At 41.3% G+C, this 20,684-nt stretch overlaps 2 protein-coding genes across 8 annotated transcripts in view; one reads left to right on the top strand and one right to left on the bottom strand.

The window, feature by feature from the left end:
- The window catches only part of LOC139339460 (zinc finger protein GLIS1), a 43,996-nt gene extending 35,658 nt beyond the window's left edge, over positions 1 to 8,338 (bottom strand). Inside the window, exon 1 of the mRNA XM_070975082.1 lies at positions 8,261 to 8,338. The gene's annotated coding sequence lies outside the window, so the exon portion shown is untranslated. The remainder of the gene's footprint in view (positions 1 to 8,260) is intronic.
- A 4,751-nt stretch (positions 8,339 to 13,089) lies between these two features.
- LOC139338946 (heterogeneous nuclear ribonucleoprotein C-like) lies at positions 13,090 to 20,397 on the top strand. Of its 7 annotated transcripts, none has more exons than XM_070974303.1 (9): positions 13,090 to 13,222; positions 15,248 to 15,356; positions 16,928 to 17,196; positions 17,769 to 17,841; positions 18,050 to 18,100; positions 18,290 to 18,459; positions 18,719 to 18,832; positions 19,060 to 19,223; positions 19,747 to 20,397. In XM_070974303.1, the coding sequence occupies exons 2-9, from the start codon at positions 15,352 to 15,354 to the stop codon at positions 19,867 to 19,869; spliced, it is 969 nt and encodes a 322-aa protein (XP_070830404.1). In that variant the 5' UTR covers positions 13,090 to 13,222; positions 15,248 to 15,351; the 3' UTR covers positions 19,870 to 20,397. The 7 variants fall into 7 exon arrangements, with proteins under 7 accessions (XP_070830404.1, XP_070830402.1, XP_070830408.1 ...); XM_070974301.1 differs by having other exon boundaries at positions 19,057 to 19,223; XM_070974302.1 differs by having other exon boundaries at positions 13,103 to 13,866; positions 19,057 to 19,223.
- The last annotated feature ends 287 nt before the right edge of the window (positions 20,398 to 20,684 follow it).

Raw genomic sequence — 20,684 nt, 5'->3', positions numbered from 1 at the left:
AAAAAAACAACTTTTGTGGGCTCCATAATGTTCAATTTGCTTATTACTGAAGTAAAAAGATCAACATTTTGGGAATTACACTTATTTCCTTTGCAAAGAATTAGATGAGAAAATGTATAGCACTCTCATGTCTTTACAGTAAATATGCAGCTGGGTAGCTTAGCTTAGCTTAGCTTAGCATAAAAGACTGGAAATAGGAGGAAACAGCTAGCCTCCTAAAAACACTTTAAAATACATTATATCTCATTTGTTGTACAATAAAGTGTAAAAACGTCACTTTGTTGTTTTGCAGATGGCTATGAACCAGACGACTTCCTGGCTAGACACTGCAACTTCCTGGAATCTCCACTGGTTGTCTGGAAACTGTTTCTGGCCAAGGAATAGTTCAGCACACAGTTAACCTCCTCTAAAACGACGTATTTCCATATTTACTGTTTCGTACGCCTTAAACGAGCAGATTAGAGAACACTATAGGTGCTGGTAGGGTTTTGTTACTTTAAGACAAAGTCAGGCTAGCTGTTCCACCTCATTTCCACTCTTTATGCTAAGCTACGCTAACCAGCTGCTGGCTGTAACTTGATATTTACCTTACAGACATGAAAGTGGCATCAATCTTCCCATCTAAATAAATGTAATCTAATTCTCAGCAAGAAAACGAAAAAGATTATTTTCCATAACGTCAGTATTTCAGTTAGAGTATTTTTGCATTGTTGTATAGCTATACTATTCAAACAGAGGATCTGAAAACTTCCTTCACCTTTGACATGCACAACAGCACACATATCTGCAAGAGTGTGAGTGCAGGAATACACTCATCTCCTCATTCTATCTAAACATCAGCAAATTGCTGTCTTCAATAAAAATCAAATTTCCTTCACAAACAAGCGAGCTTACATTTCATTGTTTCTACACTCAAGCCAAAATGCTCGTGCGGATCTCTTCCTCTTCCCCCATCAGCGCTCACCTAGCCCTCCGTCCTCTCCTCCTGGCAAACCTAAACATTTACAAGCAGGTGTGGATCTGTGAGAAACTTTGACTGAGCGCAGATGGCAGGAAATTCCTGTGAAATGACAGTGGCTCCGTCCAAACCACAAGACAGTGTGAGCAGAGCCCGTGAACCAGATACAGCAGGGCCAGCAGCAGCAGCAGCAGCAGCAGCAGCAGCAGCAGCAGCAGCCGGAGCAGCGCCTATGGACTCGGCTTGGACTCCTCGGCCTGCCAGCCGCTTGAAATAGGAGCAGCTTCACAAGACGCCTGTTAAAACTCTTCTGTGATGCAGTGAGTCTGGTGTGGTGGGTGCTGCTGACTTGTGTCTTTCCAAACAAATTTTGGGTGGTATTTGGTCTGAGAAACCTTGTGAAAATAGATTATGTTTTGCATCTCGTGGTTTTTTATGGCCTACATTTGGTGAAGCATCACTATTTCTGCCAATAGATCAAGCGGGACTATATCAAGCAACACTTTCCAGCTCTTCGTGCAGCGCTCCTCCATATGATGTCATGGGGGAATTAATTTTACACAACTACCAGACAGGGGTGTAGTAATGAAGGTAATAGTGGAATTAAAGCGCCACAATGGCGAGGGCCCCCCACAGGCCTGGAGCTGTTTGCTTTTATCTGCAATTTATTGGCATGATAGTGTTATTCATAACATTCATAACATTCGAGCCGCTCCGAAAGGTGCAAATGGTTTAGTCCGCAGGGTGTTAGTCCACTAACAGCTAGCACTGATGCTGGTGACTTTGACGCAATTTCCATCATAAAAAACAATAATAAAATCAGGATACCAAACGAAAATAGACAAAGAGGAGTGAGACAGAAGGCAATAAGAGGGAAAGCGAGTGTTTAATATCGGTATGTAACTTGGCTAATTAGTAGTATTAGTAATATTATTGGCGTTAGCTTGCTGATAAATGAAGCAGCATTGTCTTTGGTGTGAGAAACAGCCACATGTAACTGAGGATGACAAGATACTGACAAGATAAGCTCATAAAGTGGCTGCTAAAGGTAATTTCAACAGACTGGGTTGGTGCAGTAACACAGTAATCCTTTCTTATGGTTGGCTTACGCTCAATCAGAAGTGGTTCCCTCAACGTGTTGTCCGACCTTGTTGGAAATCAAAAAGCCGTTTGCGTGAAAAGCGACAGGAATAGTTGTGTCAAGAATGAACAAGGTTCAAACGGCGGCTCTCTTCTCGCCTCACACGGCATGAAGTGCGAATGTCGGATCAGCGGTTTCAGAAAGTTACAGAAATCATCTGACACGGCGCCCCCCTGTCGTCCGCTGTCATCGAACTGTGGGAGGAGGGTGTTTCTGAGCGATTCAACCATCCGACAAGCATTTCTGAAGAACCATCCTGACAGCCTTGGCGTGTATAATGGAGATCCTAAAAACTGTGACTGAAACAACGTTCTGACACTTAAGCGCTGCATGTTGAGAAGTAAACCATCTCAATTGCATTACAAGCACTTCAATACTGATTAACCTACAAACCACAACAGATGCATGTGTTTACTTGCTGGAGAGACAATGCTGTATTAAAAGGGGGACGGGGGCCTACTGAGGCATGAACGAGGCCCAGAGTTTTGTGCCAGACCACAGCTAGCAGATAGCAATAGCTTTTTTTCCAAAAGTGAGTGGAAGTTTTGGAGTCATATTGCAAATACATTTGGGATTAGAAGGGCAGGAAAGAAGCCAAGAGAGTTCGGTAAGGGGGAAGAAAAGCTTATTAAATTACTCAAAATTGAATTAATACTGTGAGCGTACACTTGTTCCAGGTTGGGATTCTAACTTGTTGCTGCTAAAACAAAACTTTTCTGTCTGAGCATCACTGAAAACTCTCATTTAAGTTCACACCAGACGTTTCTACCTGTGTTTCCAGCAGGGCCTCTGAAGCCTTTGAATCGTTCCTCTTTTTATTTTTTTTGTCCTAAAACTTTGAAATGTAAATTCGTTTTCCTGTGGGAGCGGATGAAACGAGCAAAGCTGTGTGTACGTCTGCTTCACAGATTCTGCGAGGCGTCATTAATCTTGACAGATCTCTTTAATTTAACTGCTATATTTGTTATGCCTGTATGTTAGTTTTAGGTGGCTCCCAGCAATAATATTTAAACTTTATTGCAACAACTCCCTCCACATGCACTATGCTCCTCTTTTTAGTGTACGTGTCCCAACACCAACTCATGTAAAAACAGTACATTTTGTTACTACTGGCTGTGACTACGTGCTCTGTAAGACATATACTTTTTATCCGACATAATAATATTCTCATTTAGCACGACTGTTCCTCTTTGCTGCTAGATTTATTCACCAATATGTATGCTACAATGTTGTTTATTGCTGCTGTAGTGATTTAATTAAATTCTCCTCTCTTTGCTGCAACTTTAACCTCCCACTGAAGACCTCATAGGAACTGAAAGTAAATTAATTTCTAATTGATTGTGTTATTCTTTATAAAAGCCTCATGTCTTCACCTCCAGAATGTAAACTTTTCAAGAAGAAAAAAGCTTCAAGAAGTAGGTTCAAGAGGTTGTCAAACTGCTTTAGCCTGCAGACATGCATCTCTGTGGGCTAATGCTAAAGCTAAGGCTAAGCTGTGCTAATCATATTTGTTATACTACAATTGAATTGTACTACAATATGTCAAACCCATAGAGGATTCTCACCAACTCTGCAGTTCGTCCCAGCTTTACGAAGTCTTTTAGTCTATTTTGAATCATTATTTTGGTTGTTCAACCCACGATTTTACTATTTTGCTTCACTCTCACCGCACTCATCAACACAGGTTAGCTGTTTTCAGCAAAAGAGCTCTGACAAACCGACTGAACGCTACCATCACCAACCAGCAGACAAACACAGTTAGCGACTAGCTGGTGAACATAGAGGTTAAGACCCAGAAATTTCACTCAACACGTGATGGAAACCAGGCCAGAACTAAACAGGGAGTGAATATTGATCCAGTGGCCAAAAACATGAATGCTACGGTTGTCTGTATCTGCTGGATGTGTAAATAGGTGTAAGAAATTAGCCGCCACATCAAGCTTAAATGGTGCTAATATGTCAGATATTGTTCAACTGTCCCCATGCGGCCAAAAATCGATTAATACTGCTTTAAAATGAAGTGAAAAAAATCTCAAAAGTTGTAACTACAAGGCTTTTATGACACTTTGATGCTTTTCTTTGAATTGAACGATGAAAGTCAGTATATCAGGCTGAATAAACTATCTGGCCAATCAATTAATGAACTTCAGACAAGTTTTTGCTTAATTTTTTGCTGAACATAACAGGTCCATTTATTTTTCAGACTAACATTTTGCATTTTCAATAATAGCTGCTTTACTTTAACTTGTAGTTGCAGTGGTGCTTTAATGAATAAATCTGAGTATTTCTTTCACCGCAGTCCAACACTGAATCAACAAATCACTCAACCAGGAAGATGAAGGGTGCGCCTGCAAATACAATGGAAACCAAATCTAAACCAAAGAATCTAGATACACACACATATTTCTTTAATACATTTGTTTTCCATTGAAGCATTGTGAGAATAACCCGAAGCAAGAATCTGGAGTTTATAATCATCATGTACAGATAAAGTACCCTCCGTGTATTAACTGGAACTTTTATAATCCCACTAATTCACTGGACTGTGCTTAGAAGAAAAGTTCTGGGACTTGAAATAATTTCCCAAGTAAACATGATTTAAAAAGACATTGGCCTCCAGTTAATACACACCAGAAACAATGTTGAAACAGTTACCTCTGATACTCGCTGCGGGTCGTATTACCCAGCTGTGTCACCCTTGGGTGTTGCAAAAGAGCACGCACCTCTAGCCAGCAATAATATTTCTGAACCAAACCAAAATGAGCTCTGCTTGTAGGGCAATCACAGTTAATGTCCGTGAAAGGTATGTAGGGACCGGGCAGCTGAGAAAAACAAGTGACGAACCATTTCATCAGCGCGCTCTGAACACAGGCACCGCTGTCATAAAACAGCAGTCCAAACTAGTTTGAGATCGGATGTGACAAATTCAGACTCCGGGCTGTTTTTTCAAAGACATGGTTACAAATATTTGTGTAAGAGAAAGCAAATTTGTTTCTTGCCTAACACTAATACGTCCCATATGATCAGAGTTTCTCACTGACTTTGAGCCCTTAATTAAATACATTAGGTCATCTTGTTCTACGTAATGTAAACACAAGTATTAAAGGAGTATTAGTAAGTAAGCTATGACTTTAAATGACCGCTGTCGGCCACCAGTGGGAATTGCAGTAATAAGTCGTGTCCATCCGAATATTGCTCAAATTTTAATCACATTTCCAAAAAGTCAACAAAAGAAAGTTTGGCTCAACAGGTATTTCCATCAGCTGGTTTAATGCAAATAGTACAAAGAGGGCGTAACAAGATTACGTCATCGAAAGATCCAGTAACTCTGGAAAGTTTCCAACTTTTCCCAAAATTTAACTTCCTGATCATTCTAATTCCCGCATTTTGTTCCCCGCCACCTTGGCACCTCATACCAGTGCACAAGGTACCCTTCAGGGTCTGTGGGAGATGCGCCAACTCAGGAGCTAACTTCAATGTAAACCCGTCCACAACACTATTAGACTCTCAGAGCCAGGTGACTTCAATGAAGTCAATTATTTTAATGTGTGTGCATAAATAACTTACGTAGTAATGACTTGTATCATGTACGTAAGGTCTCATATGTAACGTACTTAACTTATGTCAGGTTTCTTCTACAAGCACCGTTTTTCATACTGCTGCCATTTGTGTTGTTTTAGTTTTGGGGTTTGTTGGTTAAAGGGATGGTTTGACATTTTTTTGAATAATTAGCTTCTTGCCAAGAGTTGATACCACTCTCATATCTGTGCATGCAGCATAGGGCCAGGAGGTGATTAGCTTAGCATAGCTTTGCATAAAGACTGGAAGCAGGTGTAAACTGTTAGCTAGCCTGGTTCTGTCCATAGTTCAAACATAAAAACTGGCAACACTAAAGCTAATTTATCAGGATATTTGTTAGCAGTCAGATTTTGTAGCTTTAGACTGAGTCAGGCAAGCTGTTTCCCCCGTTTCCAGTCTTTATGCTAAGCTAACGATCTGCTGGCTGTAGCTTTATATTCATTCATTCATTAATACAGATGTTACCAGGAAACCAACAATGAATGACCAATGATGATGAATAGAAATGCTGGGAGGACGTATAAACTGCTGTTTGCCACAAAATAGTACAGCATGCAGTCCTTTATAACGCCACCAATTGTCACTTTAATGTTTATGTGTCCAGCTGTTTCCCCCTCTTTCCAGCCTTTGTTAAAGCTAACCAACTGCTAGTTGTAGCTTAATATTTACTGGGCAGGTATGAGAGCGGCACAGAGCTCCTAACCTAACCCTCAGCAATTTCCCAAAATGTCAAATTGTTCCTTTGAGTAGAACCATGTTATGCTGATAGAAATAAGGCAAGAATGTGAGGAAGTTGTATTTGTATTTCCATCAATCTTTTTTTATTGATATGCCAACTATTTCACCTCAGCCAGGTATGAAATCACTTTAATGTGTATGAAAGCATGTGGTGGGCCGATACTGAGTGACAGGTCCAACACAGCCACTGAGCAAAGGGGCAGTAATTCAGGATGCTAAGTACCGTAGTGTTCGTTTGGCAAAATAATCTCAACTCAAGGTCGGCTAATAGCTCCTTCTTTTTGTTGGCTGAGCAATTTCCATTCAATGATGAAGATTGTAGGGTTGAAAGCTCCAGAAAACGCTTGCAATTGAACCTCGAGCTCAGATTATTTTCTCAAGATAACAGTTTTAACTAAAAGTCCACTTACTCGCTTGTTTGGGAGCGTTTGACCTCATCCCAGCTGATTCAACGACTGCCTCCAAGGTCAGGACCGAAGTGCAAAACTGGACAAAAGTGTTGCGTCAAAATTTGTGTCCCTTATGAAATGATGCTTTCTCTAGCAACGTGGCCTCATGTCACCCTTTGTTTTTTAGTCATTTTTGCCACATACGTGTAGTGGCAAATGGACGAAACCCATTCATCCAATCCACTAAAACTGAAATGCTTTTGTTATTTCTTCCCCTGGTGTGAAACCCAGGCGAACATGCGCTGCCAGGGCAAACAAATAGTTTAGGGCGAAACGAATCTTGGCTCGCTGCTGTCTCTTGCTTGTAGCACCACGCTCCATCTGAGCACTTGAACAAACAATCTGAGCATCTGGTGAAATAATTGCTGAGTCACTGGTATTGATCAACAACCTGATCAACCTCCCAAAGGCATATCAGGGTAATTTCTTTTGGAACAATACAAACCTTGTTTATTACCACTTTAATAGCCAGATGCATATGAGTAAACAAGGAAAATGGTAAAATTAACAGTGATTCAGCGCTCACTGCACACACCTCTGTGCAATGGGAACACCGGCCGAGGCCTGCGAGTACAAACCATGATTCCCCTGCACAAGCTCCATGCCAGTGATACCATGAGACTAATGATTAAAACAAGCCTCCTCATCTGTTTGACTCTCAGAAAGCCAGATTTCCACCCCCTGCGCAGCACTTTTCATTCCAGCAACATTACATAAATCAGTGGACTGCAGAGGAGTGGAAAGGAAGAGTCCCATAAGTAATAAGAGAGGAAAAAATATCACAGGGAACCATTTGGGTAAGAGTTTACTACAGTATAGAGCAGCGTATCTATAAATTGCCTTCCTCAAATCCTCGTTGCACAATCAAAACAAGTTCTTGTGTAATCCATGATACAGAGGTAAAATTAGATCTGATTATAACATTTCTTAACAACAGTTTGGAGAGTTGTCCAACTTTTCCTCTCCATCCAGGGAGAATTTTCCTCATTTATCATCTGCTCTTGACAAGTTAGTGGTTGTAAAGCATTACTGCACATCCTGCATCCACCAAACAATAGTTCATGTCTCAGCTGGAGTCACTTTGAGTGCTTACAGGCAGCTGTTAACATTAACAGTGATGTACACTTCTCAGAACTTAGCTTTTTTTTTTTTTTTTTTTCCATTACTCTCATTGCTTAGAGAAAGGAACAGCAATTTAAGCAGATTTTTGAGGAGATCTAACTGAACACTGTAAATACAGAGTCTGCATTTTCTTCAAACTTACAAATAAAACTCAACATAAATCTCGTGGTAACGTCTCCGTAAGTCTTCATTACAACATTTCAGCTTACAGCTTTTTCCCATCTAAAAGGCATTAAAAGCTGAGTGAGGCAACGTTTGCAGCGCTGCTCTTACCGTTTTGCGTCCAGTCATCGCTCACTGCACGCTGGTAGGTGTTCGCCTCGTGCTGGCTGCACGCGGATTGTGCTTCCCACTGTCACAGCGGCGCTCTCTGCACCGCGAGCTCACTGTCTCTGCTGCGCGCGCACACGCCTGCTCTGACATGCTTTTTTTTCTTCTTCTTCTTTTTTTTTTGTCTTAATGAACAGAAGATGTGATGCAGAAAATTAAATCCACTCAGGGGAGGTACCTGCAGTAATTACTGCTGCTTTTATTAGTACATGTTAACGAACTGCACAAATGCATTTTTAACCTGCTTTCATTTTCCGACTTAAATTCATTCATGGTGACCTTATCCCCACTTTTTTCTGTTACTGTCACTTATGTTGTGATATTTTCTAATAATATTCCGCTAATATTTTTAGTACCACTTGTACAGTGAATCCCTTTTTATAAAGGATCTTCACTTTGTAACTATAATGAGGCAAAAGCCTTTATTAATTTGATTTGTCAGTGATTTCCCAGTCAGTCATTAATAAGCACAGTTTCTGGGTTGCCAGGTTGTGGCTCGGGTTTATCTTCCTCTTGTGTCACACTAGCTTTGTCTTTTCAGCTCTTTAGTTCCTCATATAAACTCTAATCTGGAAAGTGGCAAAAAAACAAAAAAAAAAACAAACAAAAACAAAACCACACTGTTAATTAACAATCTGTTAACAGTCACAAATGCAGCTTATATTTAGCTTCACTGAACCTTTTATTATTGAGTAACATCAATATTATGGGTGTCTTGCACACTTTTAGTGTTACTTTTTGACCCTTACTAACAATTTATGATTACAAATTGAATGGTTAATTACCTTTTATTAATAATTTTATAAATGCTAATTTGATGGCTTATCAGAAAGTGAAACTCAGTTACTCAACAGCCAGAGAAAATCTTCACAACCTGGTAACCCAGAAGTGTTTGTTATTAATGTCTGCTCTATTAAGCATTAGTCTGTGATTTATTAATGATCCGAACGTTTAAAGTCATATAAAAATACTATGCTGTAAAAATGATTTGTGACTCACTTGTTTTCTTTTAAGAGCAATGTTCAAAATTCTTAAATCTTCCTCTCCCTCACTGAAAAAACTAGAATCTATGAATATGCAAATATTTTTCATTTCAAAAGTTTAACAGCTGCGCTCAAGATGTTTTCTACTTCACTGAAAGATCCACTTAGTGTGCCGGAGTCTTCAGGTTTCCACATCACACTTGTGTAAGTTGCACGCTGGACCATAATTGGCCTCCAAACGAGTTGTAATGACGCAAAATCCTGCTTGTATTTCACATGTTAAACTCAGATTTAAGATGAGTGTAAAGAAACTTTCCCTCTTCGGCAGATGGACGTGAACAGACAGCGTCAGACTCTGCATTCGTCGTCCTGCACAGTGAAGCTCAAACATACGAGTGAAGAAACAATAAGTGAAACACGAGTGTTTTTAGAACAAATGATTTTTAATGCTTGTCATTAGTTCAACCTTTCTGACATCACATTGTATCTTTGATCTCCCTCTGTACAAACTATGTCTATTTATCTCTTTAATGGCCTTTTAATGGCATTACAGTAATTTTCCTGATGTCTTTGTCTTGTCACATTGTGGCATGTGTGTATGCAAAATCACTGCATGCATCAAGCCAATACAATATGATATAATGTACTGTAGCTGCTTCTCCCTTATGGTTTACTAATGTTCCTATATGATAACTGACAGTGTCTTTAATGCTTCATAGTGAGTTCACATGTGTGCTATTGCACTTTATGGTGGCCTGTTTCTATTTACAGTGGTAACCCAGTAATAAGCAGTGTGTTTGTGGCACTCAGTATGGACTTTGACAGATTCTGGTTTTTGTCTTGCAGAATTTCTTATGAAATCTCTTTTATCATCAGCTCTGTATAATGTATACTGGCCTAAAAAATAATGCTTAATATTAGCCTCGTTACATCCAGAAAGTGAACTCCCTGTCCCTCCCACATTTGTACCAACACATCAAAACTTGGACATACTGTAAGACAGCCTGTCAAACATCTGGGCCCTTCTTCGCACTGTTAAGATTGACATAAATACACAAAGGAGGCAAACAAGCAGAGAAACCTTTTATCTGTATATCTGATTACACAGTAAAACTGCAAGTTTGAGTTGTATTTCTGATTCCTGAGATGATGCACGGAGCTGTAAACAAGTCCTTTGGGACTGCGCTCAAAGCAAAACCAGATGGGTGAAAACAATTCACAAAAGAACATATTCTCCATGAGAAATTGGAACATCGTCGAGGTTTCATCTGCTAACTCGATGCAGAAAACAGCTGGTGTTGGTCTCGTTTGCTTGCCATCCTTTCTTTGTCTGCCTCTCTTCATCCTCAGGTGCAACGAAGTCGTGCAGAAATATTAACAGGCCTCTTTCACAGCACACGCTTTGACCTGTCATAGCAGGAAAAGCGCAGGTGTTACTAATAACATTTACAATGGCTCTGTTCTATTCGAGGTCACAGTAAGTCATATCAGTGTGACAATGAGGCAGCATGAACAATACCAGGCCCCCGAAACTGCAGCTGACACATGGAATTCAGCCATGGTTCATTTTATTATTTACACCTGTTTACAGTGACATGTCAAGATGTCTTCCATGAAAAAAAGGTCATTATCAAGCATAAAAGTGATTTGAGGCTTTTGCATCCCATCTCATTTCATCAAATTAACTCCAAACACTTTACTGGAAATGACATGCTGATGATGCAAATGAGACCAATTTGGAGAATAAAATGAATCCCACATTTTACATGAGCTCTGTCCAATGTTTTTAATATAAAGCTTTCTCTGAATAAAGCCTTTGTCTAATATAAACTTGCAGCCCTTTTGTCTTTATCATAACACTGTGGTTCCCGACGGGGTAAATCTGAGGGGGTCACAACAAGCTAGGAAATAAGAACAAAATACATCTTTACGATACACAGATGATCCTCATGTTTTACTTTTTCAAATATTGGCAATTTTATGGTGAAATGTTGAATAGGTTTACTATAAGTGTCAGGAACTTCATCTCTTGCGTGGCTTCTTGGGAAACTCAATGCAACTAAATCAACATTTGTATTACATGTGTGCTTTTCCTTCCATGACAAGTCAAAATGTGTCCTGTGAACCTGCACACTAGATGTCCACAGCGAGTTTCCAGCCTTTCTTTCTTATATATACATACATGCAGGTGTTTTCAATTATTCTGGCTATTAGACTTCTGCTCAGGTTGAAATTTGGTGAGCTATCAAGCTAAATGTACCACTCATGATGGAGGTGTAAGTCATCGCACCTTATTAACGTCCAGGAGAGTGAAGCAGCACTGTGAGGAGGTCTAATCAGGGAAAGATAAATAAACCACCAGTGCTGGGGTACCATCACAGTGTGGAGGCTTTGACTGAGTTTTAAATGTCTTGCAAAACTTTATTCTTATGAAACCTTTTATCTGCCCTCAGAGCTTTTTTGTGATTACACATGAAGAAGCTAAAACAGGACATTCATTTCATCAGCTGTACCACGAGCTGTAGTCAAACCAAAACCCCACAGGCTCTGAGTATATACAAGAATCAGTAATAACTTAATTAAAGTAATTATTTGAATGTATTCATCTAAGTGGGGCATAATCCTCCATTCTGATCTTAATTACTGTATGAGGGATATTTTGTGTGGGGTTGTGTCATCAGTTTGTGAAACTACTCACTTTACTTTTAGAAACGTGTAATCTTAGAAAAATGTGTCGTTCACGGTCTCCTTTCATTCATTTTAGTAACAGCAGTGCCGCCTGCTGGATGACTGTGGTAATACACCATCTGACGTGTTGTCCCTTTCCAACAGTGTAATATTTAATATTGATGTGTATTTAAAAAAAATGGCTGTCGAATGCGTTTTGAGATGAATGGGACAAGAAAAATATTACAATCGACCATTGTTGCCACGCTATTGCCTAAATATTTCATACGATCAGATTTTCTATAACCCACATTTCGTTTGCATTTAAATAATTGGGTTTTTTTTGTGCCTGTTTGTTTAATTCAGTGCTCACACAGCTTTTATTCCTCTGCATGTAACTGGCATCAAAGTTGTATTGATATAAAGCAAAGATTCTGGGTTATTGGGTGGTGGGGAAGTCAATGAAAACAACTCACCAAAAGGGGGAAAAACTCTTAATGAATCACAGCTGCACATGAGAGTCACTGAAGGCTGATTGCCAGTGAGCTGCACCTTGTGTCAGGTAGGCTATTAAAAAAAAGGTTTGATCACGAAGTCAAGAAATGTTTTGTATTTCGGCATAAATCTCTTTTAAGTGGATGCGTCATAATACTGTATTTCATGTAGCACCAATTCTTGAAATGCCCTGTACTGCTCTATATATTGGGAGAAATGCAGGTACAATGTGAAGGTACTGCAGGTACTACATACAGTACATCGAGTACACAGGTTTTTCCTATCTTCTATATGCAGTAGGTCGACAGTTGTAATATTTTTTCCTGCCAAGAGAACCAAAACCATTAAAGAAAAATATTTGGGATTTAGGCCTCACACGATTTATGAATGTAACGCACATTTCCGTTTGCTTGATCACAAATTAAGACAAAACAAAACATTTGGAGGCTTTAATTAGGAGACAGGACGGACAGATTTGAAAAGACAACAGGTGAATATGTTTTAAATAACAGGTCACACCGAGAATTGCGGTGATGCTTATGGAATGTCTCAGTCACCGACACCGCCCCCCCGGGCTGCTCTGTAATTAAAAACCAGCACCACTGTGCTGTACTGCGCCATCTCTTTACGTTAGCTCGGTGGCTAGAAGAAAGCTAGCTCGCTGCTCAGGGGGTGACTCGCTTGTGCTCAAAAGGGACGACCTAACTAACAATTTGACAGATTTTGCCGAAAGCAAGACATTTTACTCGTAAAGGTCGTGGTGAGTATTTTGTTCCCAGACATTTTTTCATTTTTCCTTCCTTTTTCTTTTGTTTTTGGATTTTTTTCAACGATGCTTTTTCTATTTTGCCAGTGGACAGAACGTAATGTGCTGGCTAGCGAGGTAGCTAGCTTAGCTAACTTGGAGACGCTCATCCCCCTCAAAAACACGAACGTTGGGTGTGGTTTTTAGAAACGACGCTTTGGATGCATCTTAGTTACAGTTTCATCCCCTTTTTGCAAGTTTGTATAGCTTTGTTTTTGTAGCGTTTATTGTGAAGACTTCTTTGACGGGACTGATTTGTTTTTGGCACGCTTCTCAGCCAGCCCACCAGCTAAGTTAGCGCTAGCTAACATCGTCAGAGGCTCTTTTGGTTTTATAGTCGCAGCTTCATCCTGATCCATTATGGTTTACAGATTATCGACTACAAATTTACCTGAATTTTGCAGGTTTTGGTTTTTGCAAGCGGAGGATCTGGTCTGATTGCAGTGTATTTTTTTTGTGCTTTACAATTGGTGGTTGGCCTGCGTTAGCCATGCTAGCAGGCTTTGAGCCGCCGAAGCTAGCGCAGGGCCTGTGTTTCACACTAAGGCCTGGTGGTGGCGCTGTCGGTGTTCCAGGCGGGTGTGGTGTGGATGTTTTAGGTAATTTTTGATAATCCCCAGACTTGGCCCCTCTGCCTCATGCTGCTCTGTTTGTTTTTTGTGGAGTAGATTTTTCCCGTGTTTTTTCCTCCCCTGATGAAGAGTGATTTTTCTGATTTTGGAAGCTTTGGACTGCCAGTGGCCTCAGTTTTGTTACATAACGTGTCAATTACACATTTTATTAATTAAACGTTTATCAATCTGAAAGAGTATTATGGCTGTTTATGTGTATCAAAATCAACCCATGCCTTCACATTCACTCCTAGGCTGCAGGTACACCCATAAGCCCCATTTAGTCTTTTCCATTAGAGGCAGGCCAGTGACTAAAAGTGCTTACATTAAATGGGAAATACTTAGGAATTCAAACACATCACAATAAGGGACTGCATGTACAGGATACTAAATGCTGGTGCTATAAGATTTTGTATAAAATAATTCTGTTTTCCATCATTTATCACATTGAGTGTGAATAGTGAGGTCTCTTTAACTTAAAATTCAAGTTTCATATTACTTTTGAGTTACTAACAGTAATAATTGTCATGAGCTATATCCAGTTTTGAATCATTCATATATTAGAAGTCAGTAGTTCATAACCTGTTTAACACGTCACTCCAAACTGACATTCCTCCTTGCTTAAAGAGTGTGTAATAAGTGGGACTGCCTTTGATTAGATTTTCAATTGTGGATTGAATTTGGTAATCCTGTTTGTCTAGTTATACTAGTCAAGCCACTTGTTGATTGTTAAATTTGACAATGCCTGTAATCAACATTTGTTTTTAGTTGCGTTTAAGCAACGAACCTTTGATAAGTTCACATGATTTCTTCAAGGTTACCAGAGAACATGAAGCATTTTACTTTGGTGTCCTTTTTAGGAGGTTTGTGGCTCAAGGTGATCTCTGCTGACATTACACTGTAAAAGAGCTTCAACTACACTGATTAAACAGTACAAACTAACATATACAACCATGTCTGTTGAGGGCAGAAGCATGTGAATTAACTCGAGGCCCACCCAGCGTACTTTTCTGTTCAGTTAGTGATATGAATGTAATGGTTTTGTCAGTCATATACAGTCCCTAGGTTTGTTTCTCTAAAGCTTGGATATGTATTCTCATGTCTCACAGGTTATGCTTAATAGCAACAGACGTTGCACTTGCACATGTATTTGGGCCCGGCTGCAGTCCCAGAGTGGTTAGTTGTAATGGGATAGTCTCGGAGACGCACCTTTTTTTTTTTTTCTTTTTTTTTTCTTGCCTTCTCTCTGTTAAGAGCTGTGTTACTGTGTTTGCCTCATTCCTGACTCCTGTACACACCCCATCCAGGTAAGCCTTGGTACAAGATAACCCTGCTCAGCTTGACTGAGGTGTGTTTTCTGTCACCTCAGTATAAATCGCGAGGGGCGAAGGTGAAGGTCGACACACCAGCCCAAACTGATCCCAGCCCACAGTGTCAAACATCAGACAGACGACAGCCCTGCACACAGACGCTATGGAGTGAGTGATGAATGTTCGACCCCCTGTCAGCCAGGGGGCGTTACTGTTGATGCCACTGCTTTTATCATGTTTGCTGCATCGGGGCTCACTGGCCATCTCCAAATTCACACAAGACTCTGGGCTTCACTGAGAACACACCCTCCCTTGTGTCTGTTGGAGTAATAGTATCATATCCTGTTTTTTGGATATGCAGCGTTGGAATGGTCACGACAGCTAAGTGATTGTTTTCTGGACATTTCTGACTGCAGCTGTGAAATGACCAATAGCTGTTTCTGTTTCATCATAATCACCTGACTAATCCCCAGAAACAAAGCACCCCCTAATTTAATACTGTAAGAAAGCACCAGCAGTCAGCTCAAAGTTCAGTGAATGAATATCGAGTTAAAATGCTGATTTTTATCACCCGTCTCTAAACCTCTGAACTCATCAAACTCTAAACAGTTGATCCCACCTCACAGCTTTTGCAAAATGCAGACGTGTCTGGCACCTTCAAGAGGTTCCAGGTCCCGTTGAAATGGTTTCCTCTGAAGCGTTTGACTTATAGCTCCGATGTTCACCAGTTTGCCTTTTGTTTGTCCTTCAGATGTGTAAACACCCTGTGGAAAGCACTGCTGGCGGTTATTTGTGTCAATACAGTTGTAATATACGGGATTTAGCTTCAGCAGGCCATTACGAAAGCGGTGACACCTCTGTGGTTTCTTATTCCAACTAGAATTATATGTTGCCCTCGTGGAGTCTTTCAAGTCGATGGGCTATTTCAGAGTGCTTTGAATATAATCTCCAGTGGTGTACTGGACCTCATTTAACCTCACTATATTTAACATGCTGCAGTATAACACTGTTTGGTTTGAAAGCTCCATAGTAGACCTTCGAACAGCAGAACCACACTTCATATACTGGAATACCTAAAGCAAATATAATGATGTTTAGGGCTGTGAGATTTAAAGGTTTGTATGCTACTGTTACCTTTCAGTGAATGCAGCAATGCTTAATTCAGTGAGCAAGGCTCATTGTGGCCCCGGTCCTGTGATCTCACATATACTGTCTGGTCAGTATGTGTTTGTGTTTGTGACAGGCCCCAGATGTGGATGCTTATTATGCTTGATTTGTGCGAGCAAGTGATGCCGAATGTGAAATGAATGTTGTTCTTTTTTTCCTATCATTCACCGTTATTTTTATACTGAGGTAATTGGCGGCCATTGAAAAATAAAATGCCGCTTCACGTGCTGCTCGTACATTTCATGAAAGTCCAGGCTGATGACAATTCCTCAGTAATTTTAAAGCCTCATATTAAGGACTGGTTTGACCCACCTCCTGTTGATACAAACGGGGTAAATGGCTCCATGTCACGGCGTCCTCCAGATTTTGTCGTCAGCACTTGTCTATTTTTGATTTAAAACATTTTAACCCCCCAGGAAACTGCTGACGTCCACTGCAGTCCTGACTGCAGGCACCACAGCGGGGAGACGGCAGTGTGTGACCTGGCGGCGGCAGGAGTAGCTCAGTGGGGTGAACGTTAACTCCTCTGCCACTAAATCTGGGACTTATGTGTCTGTGTGTCTTCCTGCTAGTCGCTCACCCACCACCTCCAGCCTCATGGCCAGCAGCAACGTCACCAACAGGACCGACCCACGCTCCCTCAACTCTCGGGTCTTCATCGGCAACCTCAACACCCTGCTGGTCACCAAAGCGGATGTGGAGGCCATCTTCTCCAAATACGGCAAGATCGTAGGCTGCTCTGTCCACAAGGGCTACGCCTTCGTTCAGTACGCCAACGAGAGGAACGCCCGGTCTGCCGTCAATGGGGAGGACGGCAGGATGATTGTCGGACAAGTACTTGGTAGGGAGTCAGTTTCTTTACTTTTTTTAACATAAAAGCAAACTTTGATTACAGTCCTCCTTCATTAAGCCTCTCTATTGGATGCTCTCATTGATGTACTTTAAATGTAAGTCACATCCTCGGTAAAGCTGTTCTTTTAAACAGGTTCCAGTAGCCCAGTGACCTCTGACCTTTTCAGCTTGTGACCCTTAAAACACTATTAAGTCCTGTAAAAGGTTGCATATGTTTAATAGATGCTAACAGTTAGCTAAAGAGCCATTTTTCTTTCTTAGACTGATTGATTCGAGTGATGTTTGAGGCCTCCAGAGGTAAAAGTTCCTCATAAGAAAAGCAGAGTAGAGCCAAGTCTGAAGAAAAAAAAACATATTTGACCTCTAGTTTGAGGACCACTGCAGTGGAAGACAGCGGTGATAAAATAAAATGAAATCTGGGTGTGTGACGTCTGGGAAATGTCAGTTTCCAGTGCGGACTGTGAACATGGTAAAAAAGGCTCCCTTAAAATCTGAAAAATCTCAACATTAAAGTGAGTGGATTTGAAGTCTTGTCGTTGATCTGTGACATATTTTTCTCAGACATCAACCTGGCTGGAGAACCCAAACCTCACAGGTCAAAAACCACCAAACGCTCCGCTGGAGACATGTACAGGTCAGTCACTTTCATACAAACTGTCGCAACTCTCACACTTCTCAAGAAAAACATCACAAGAGAGCATGACGAAAAGAAATAGAAACCATCCAGGAAGTAAACCAGAAAAGTAATAAATCTGATCCTTCACCTGACATGAGAAGACAGACTTTGGAAAGAATTGACATATTTCCTCACTCAGACTCTTTTCATTCTTCCTCATGAACAGCAGTTCCTCGTTTGACCTCGACTACGACTTTCAGAGAGATTATTACGACAGGTGAGTGAAATGTTTGTCTCTCAGCTTGAAAGAAACAGACAGGTCACCTTTTTGTCTGTCACTCATCAGTCAGTATTCTCTCTATGTCCTCATCGTACAAGTGTCCATGTTGACCACAGCTGGAAAGACACAGAGTCCTTCAGTCTATTTCAGAGTCTGTTCATTATATTGTTCTGTGTTTGATACCAGAATGTACTCGTACCCGTCCCGCGTCCCCGCTCCACCTCCCCCCTTGTCGCGGGCCGTGATCCCGTCCAAGCGTCCGCGGGTCAGCCTGAGCGGAGGAAGCAGCCGGCGAACCAAGAGCAGCTTCTCCTCTTCCTCCAAGAGCAGTCAGAGGACTTCCTCGTCCAGAACAAGTAAGCGCAGCTTTATCGAGCAGCAAAACCTAATAGAGTGCTGTCAAGGAATGAAAATCCAGGACAGCTATATGCACATTTCCATCTCCCACGAGGTGATAGTTGGATCAGATTCCTGCCAGATGTCCCCATTTCAGTCTTTTTCCCACAGTTGTGATCCATTGAAATCCAGATTACATTTCACTCCCGGACAGTCCAACGGTTTGTTGACCACCGAGGTGTCTTTGTAACCCTGGCTCTCGCTCCCTTTTCTCTGCAGTGAAAGTGGACGAGCTGCAGACCATCAAGCGGGAGTTGACCCAAATCAAAAGCAAAGTGGACGACCTGCTGGAGAGCCTGGAGCGCATGGAGAAGGACCACAGCAAGAAGTCAGGTAGGGGGACGTGGTGTGTTTTAGTGGGTCTATAGAGTGTCTGAACCCTGCTGGAGAAAAGATGGTTTCAATGAACACCTAGAAACAAAGAGCTCACAGCTGCACAGTCATGTTTCATAAATGTAATCCACTCCAAGTGTCTGAAACGACTACAGTTTCTCTGCATTCTTCTTACAACCTCATTTAATATTTCCTAAGTCCTAAATATGCATCCCTGTTGGCAGAAGCTAAGAGTATAAAAACGGAGCCAGGCGAGGTGACTTCACCTCCGCACCCAAGCAACAAGAAGGACGAGGGCATGAAGAGAGACCGGGAGAGCCAGGAGATGAACGACTCGGACGAGGACGACGATGAGGAAGAGGAGGAGGGAGACCTGCTGGAGGAGGAAGAGGTGAGGCTGAACGAAGGTTTACTCTGACCAAGGCTGCACACACAAGTCAGGACACCTGTCAGTGCATTGAATGGGAGACACAGCTGACATTGTGACGCAGTGAATTTAACTAATAACAGAAATGAATTTTTGACATTAATGCAAAACTGTATTTAATATGGAATATTGCCTCATATATTGTTACGGAATCTTATTTTAAATCTCAAATATCGAGACCTGTATCCACCTCAGACATCGAGTATCAGTCAGGTGATATTCAAAGCTGCTGAAGGCAAAAATCATGAGCTGCAGCTCTACACGCCAGTATGTTTGTGTAATACTGAAGGTAATCTCTTCTGAAAACTTTGAGCTTTTGCTGTAGAGATTAACCTATTCCAGCCAGGAAGTTACCACCTGACGGATGCATGTTGAAATAGTCTTTTTACATCATGATCTGCTGCTGTTGTCACATGCTGTCGTGCTGATGATGTTTCATTGTTACATCATTGTCTCGCTCCCACAAACGTGCTTTCTCAAACTGCAGGTGAAGAGTCAAGAGAGGGGGGACGAAGAGGACGAGGAAGAGGAGGAGGAGGAGGAGGAGGAAGGAGAGCATGTGGAAGGTGACGACGACGGCGACAGTGTCAACGGCGAAGAGGACTCGTAGACACGGGCCCTGTCGGCGCATGCAGCGTACACGCAGCTTCCAGTAGGAACTCGGACTCTTGATTTGACACTCACGTTGTAGATCCAAAAAGCAAACATGCGCGCACACACACACACACACACACACACACACACACACACACACACGAGCATGGTGCACACACACACTCTGTCGGCCCATCGTCCCTAACGCCATTTCTCTTTCTTTTGGCCAGTTGTCCAGGATCACTGTAACAGGAATAACTAGCTGTAGGTTTTGGTTTGTGTTTTTACTGCGTCATAACTCGTCTTCAGGAGAAGGCGGAAACATGGACTGTTAATGTTCTCAGAGACGACAGCTCGACGGACATGTCTTAACGCGAGGACGGAAGTTCAGCTACAAAAGACTGTTTTTAGGTTCAGTGTTTGTTTTCCTCATCGGTGAGTTTGTTTGACCTTGTGTGTCTGTATGTTAATGTCAGTTTTTTATACTATTTAGTTTCAGTTCAACTGTAAAGGAATAAATTGCAATAAAATATTAAAATGGAAAGCGCTTTTGTGTTGATTTCTGGGGCGAAACGTGGACTTTTCATTTCCCTCATTTGATGCTTGATAGCTTACAGGAAAACCAGTTTATCAGAACTTGGAATTTGACACTGCAGCCGTTCGTCTTATCTGGATTTGTTCTGTCAGCGTTGTTCCTATAACACAACATTTAGACAACAAAGTCCTGCTCGCTTTGGTTTTGAAAATTGTGTTTTGAGTCTCAAAGCTCTCACATCATAAAAACTTCATGGGTCCGTTACAAAAAATGGTCCTGGAGCAACATTAATTATG

Source organism: Chaetodon trifascialis, chromosome 11, assembly GCF_039877785.1.
Source record: "Chaetodon trifascialis isolate fChaTrf1 chromosome 11, fChaTrf1.hap1, whole genome shotgun sequence".
Classification (NCBI taxonomy): domain Eukaryota; kingdom Metazoa; phylum Chordata; class Actinopteri; order Chaetodontiformes; family Chaetodontidae; genus Chaetodon; species Chaetodon trifascialis.
The sequence above is the reverse complement of the archived record's forward strand: the minus strand, read 5'-3'. Positions and strand labels throughout refer to the sequence as shown.

Coding starts and splice junctions, on each gene's coding strand:
- LOC139338946 (XM_070974301.1), top strand. Junction 17,842..18,049: donor TCCGCTGGAGACATGTACAG/GTCAGTCACTTT, acceptor CCTCATGAACAG/CAGTTCCTCGTTTGACCTCG. Junction 18,101..18,289: donor CAGAGAGATTATTACGACAG/GTGAGTGAAATG, acceptor GTTTGATACCAG/AATGTACTCGTACCCGTCCC.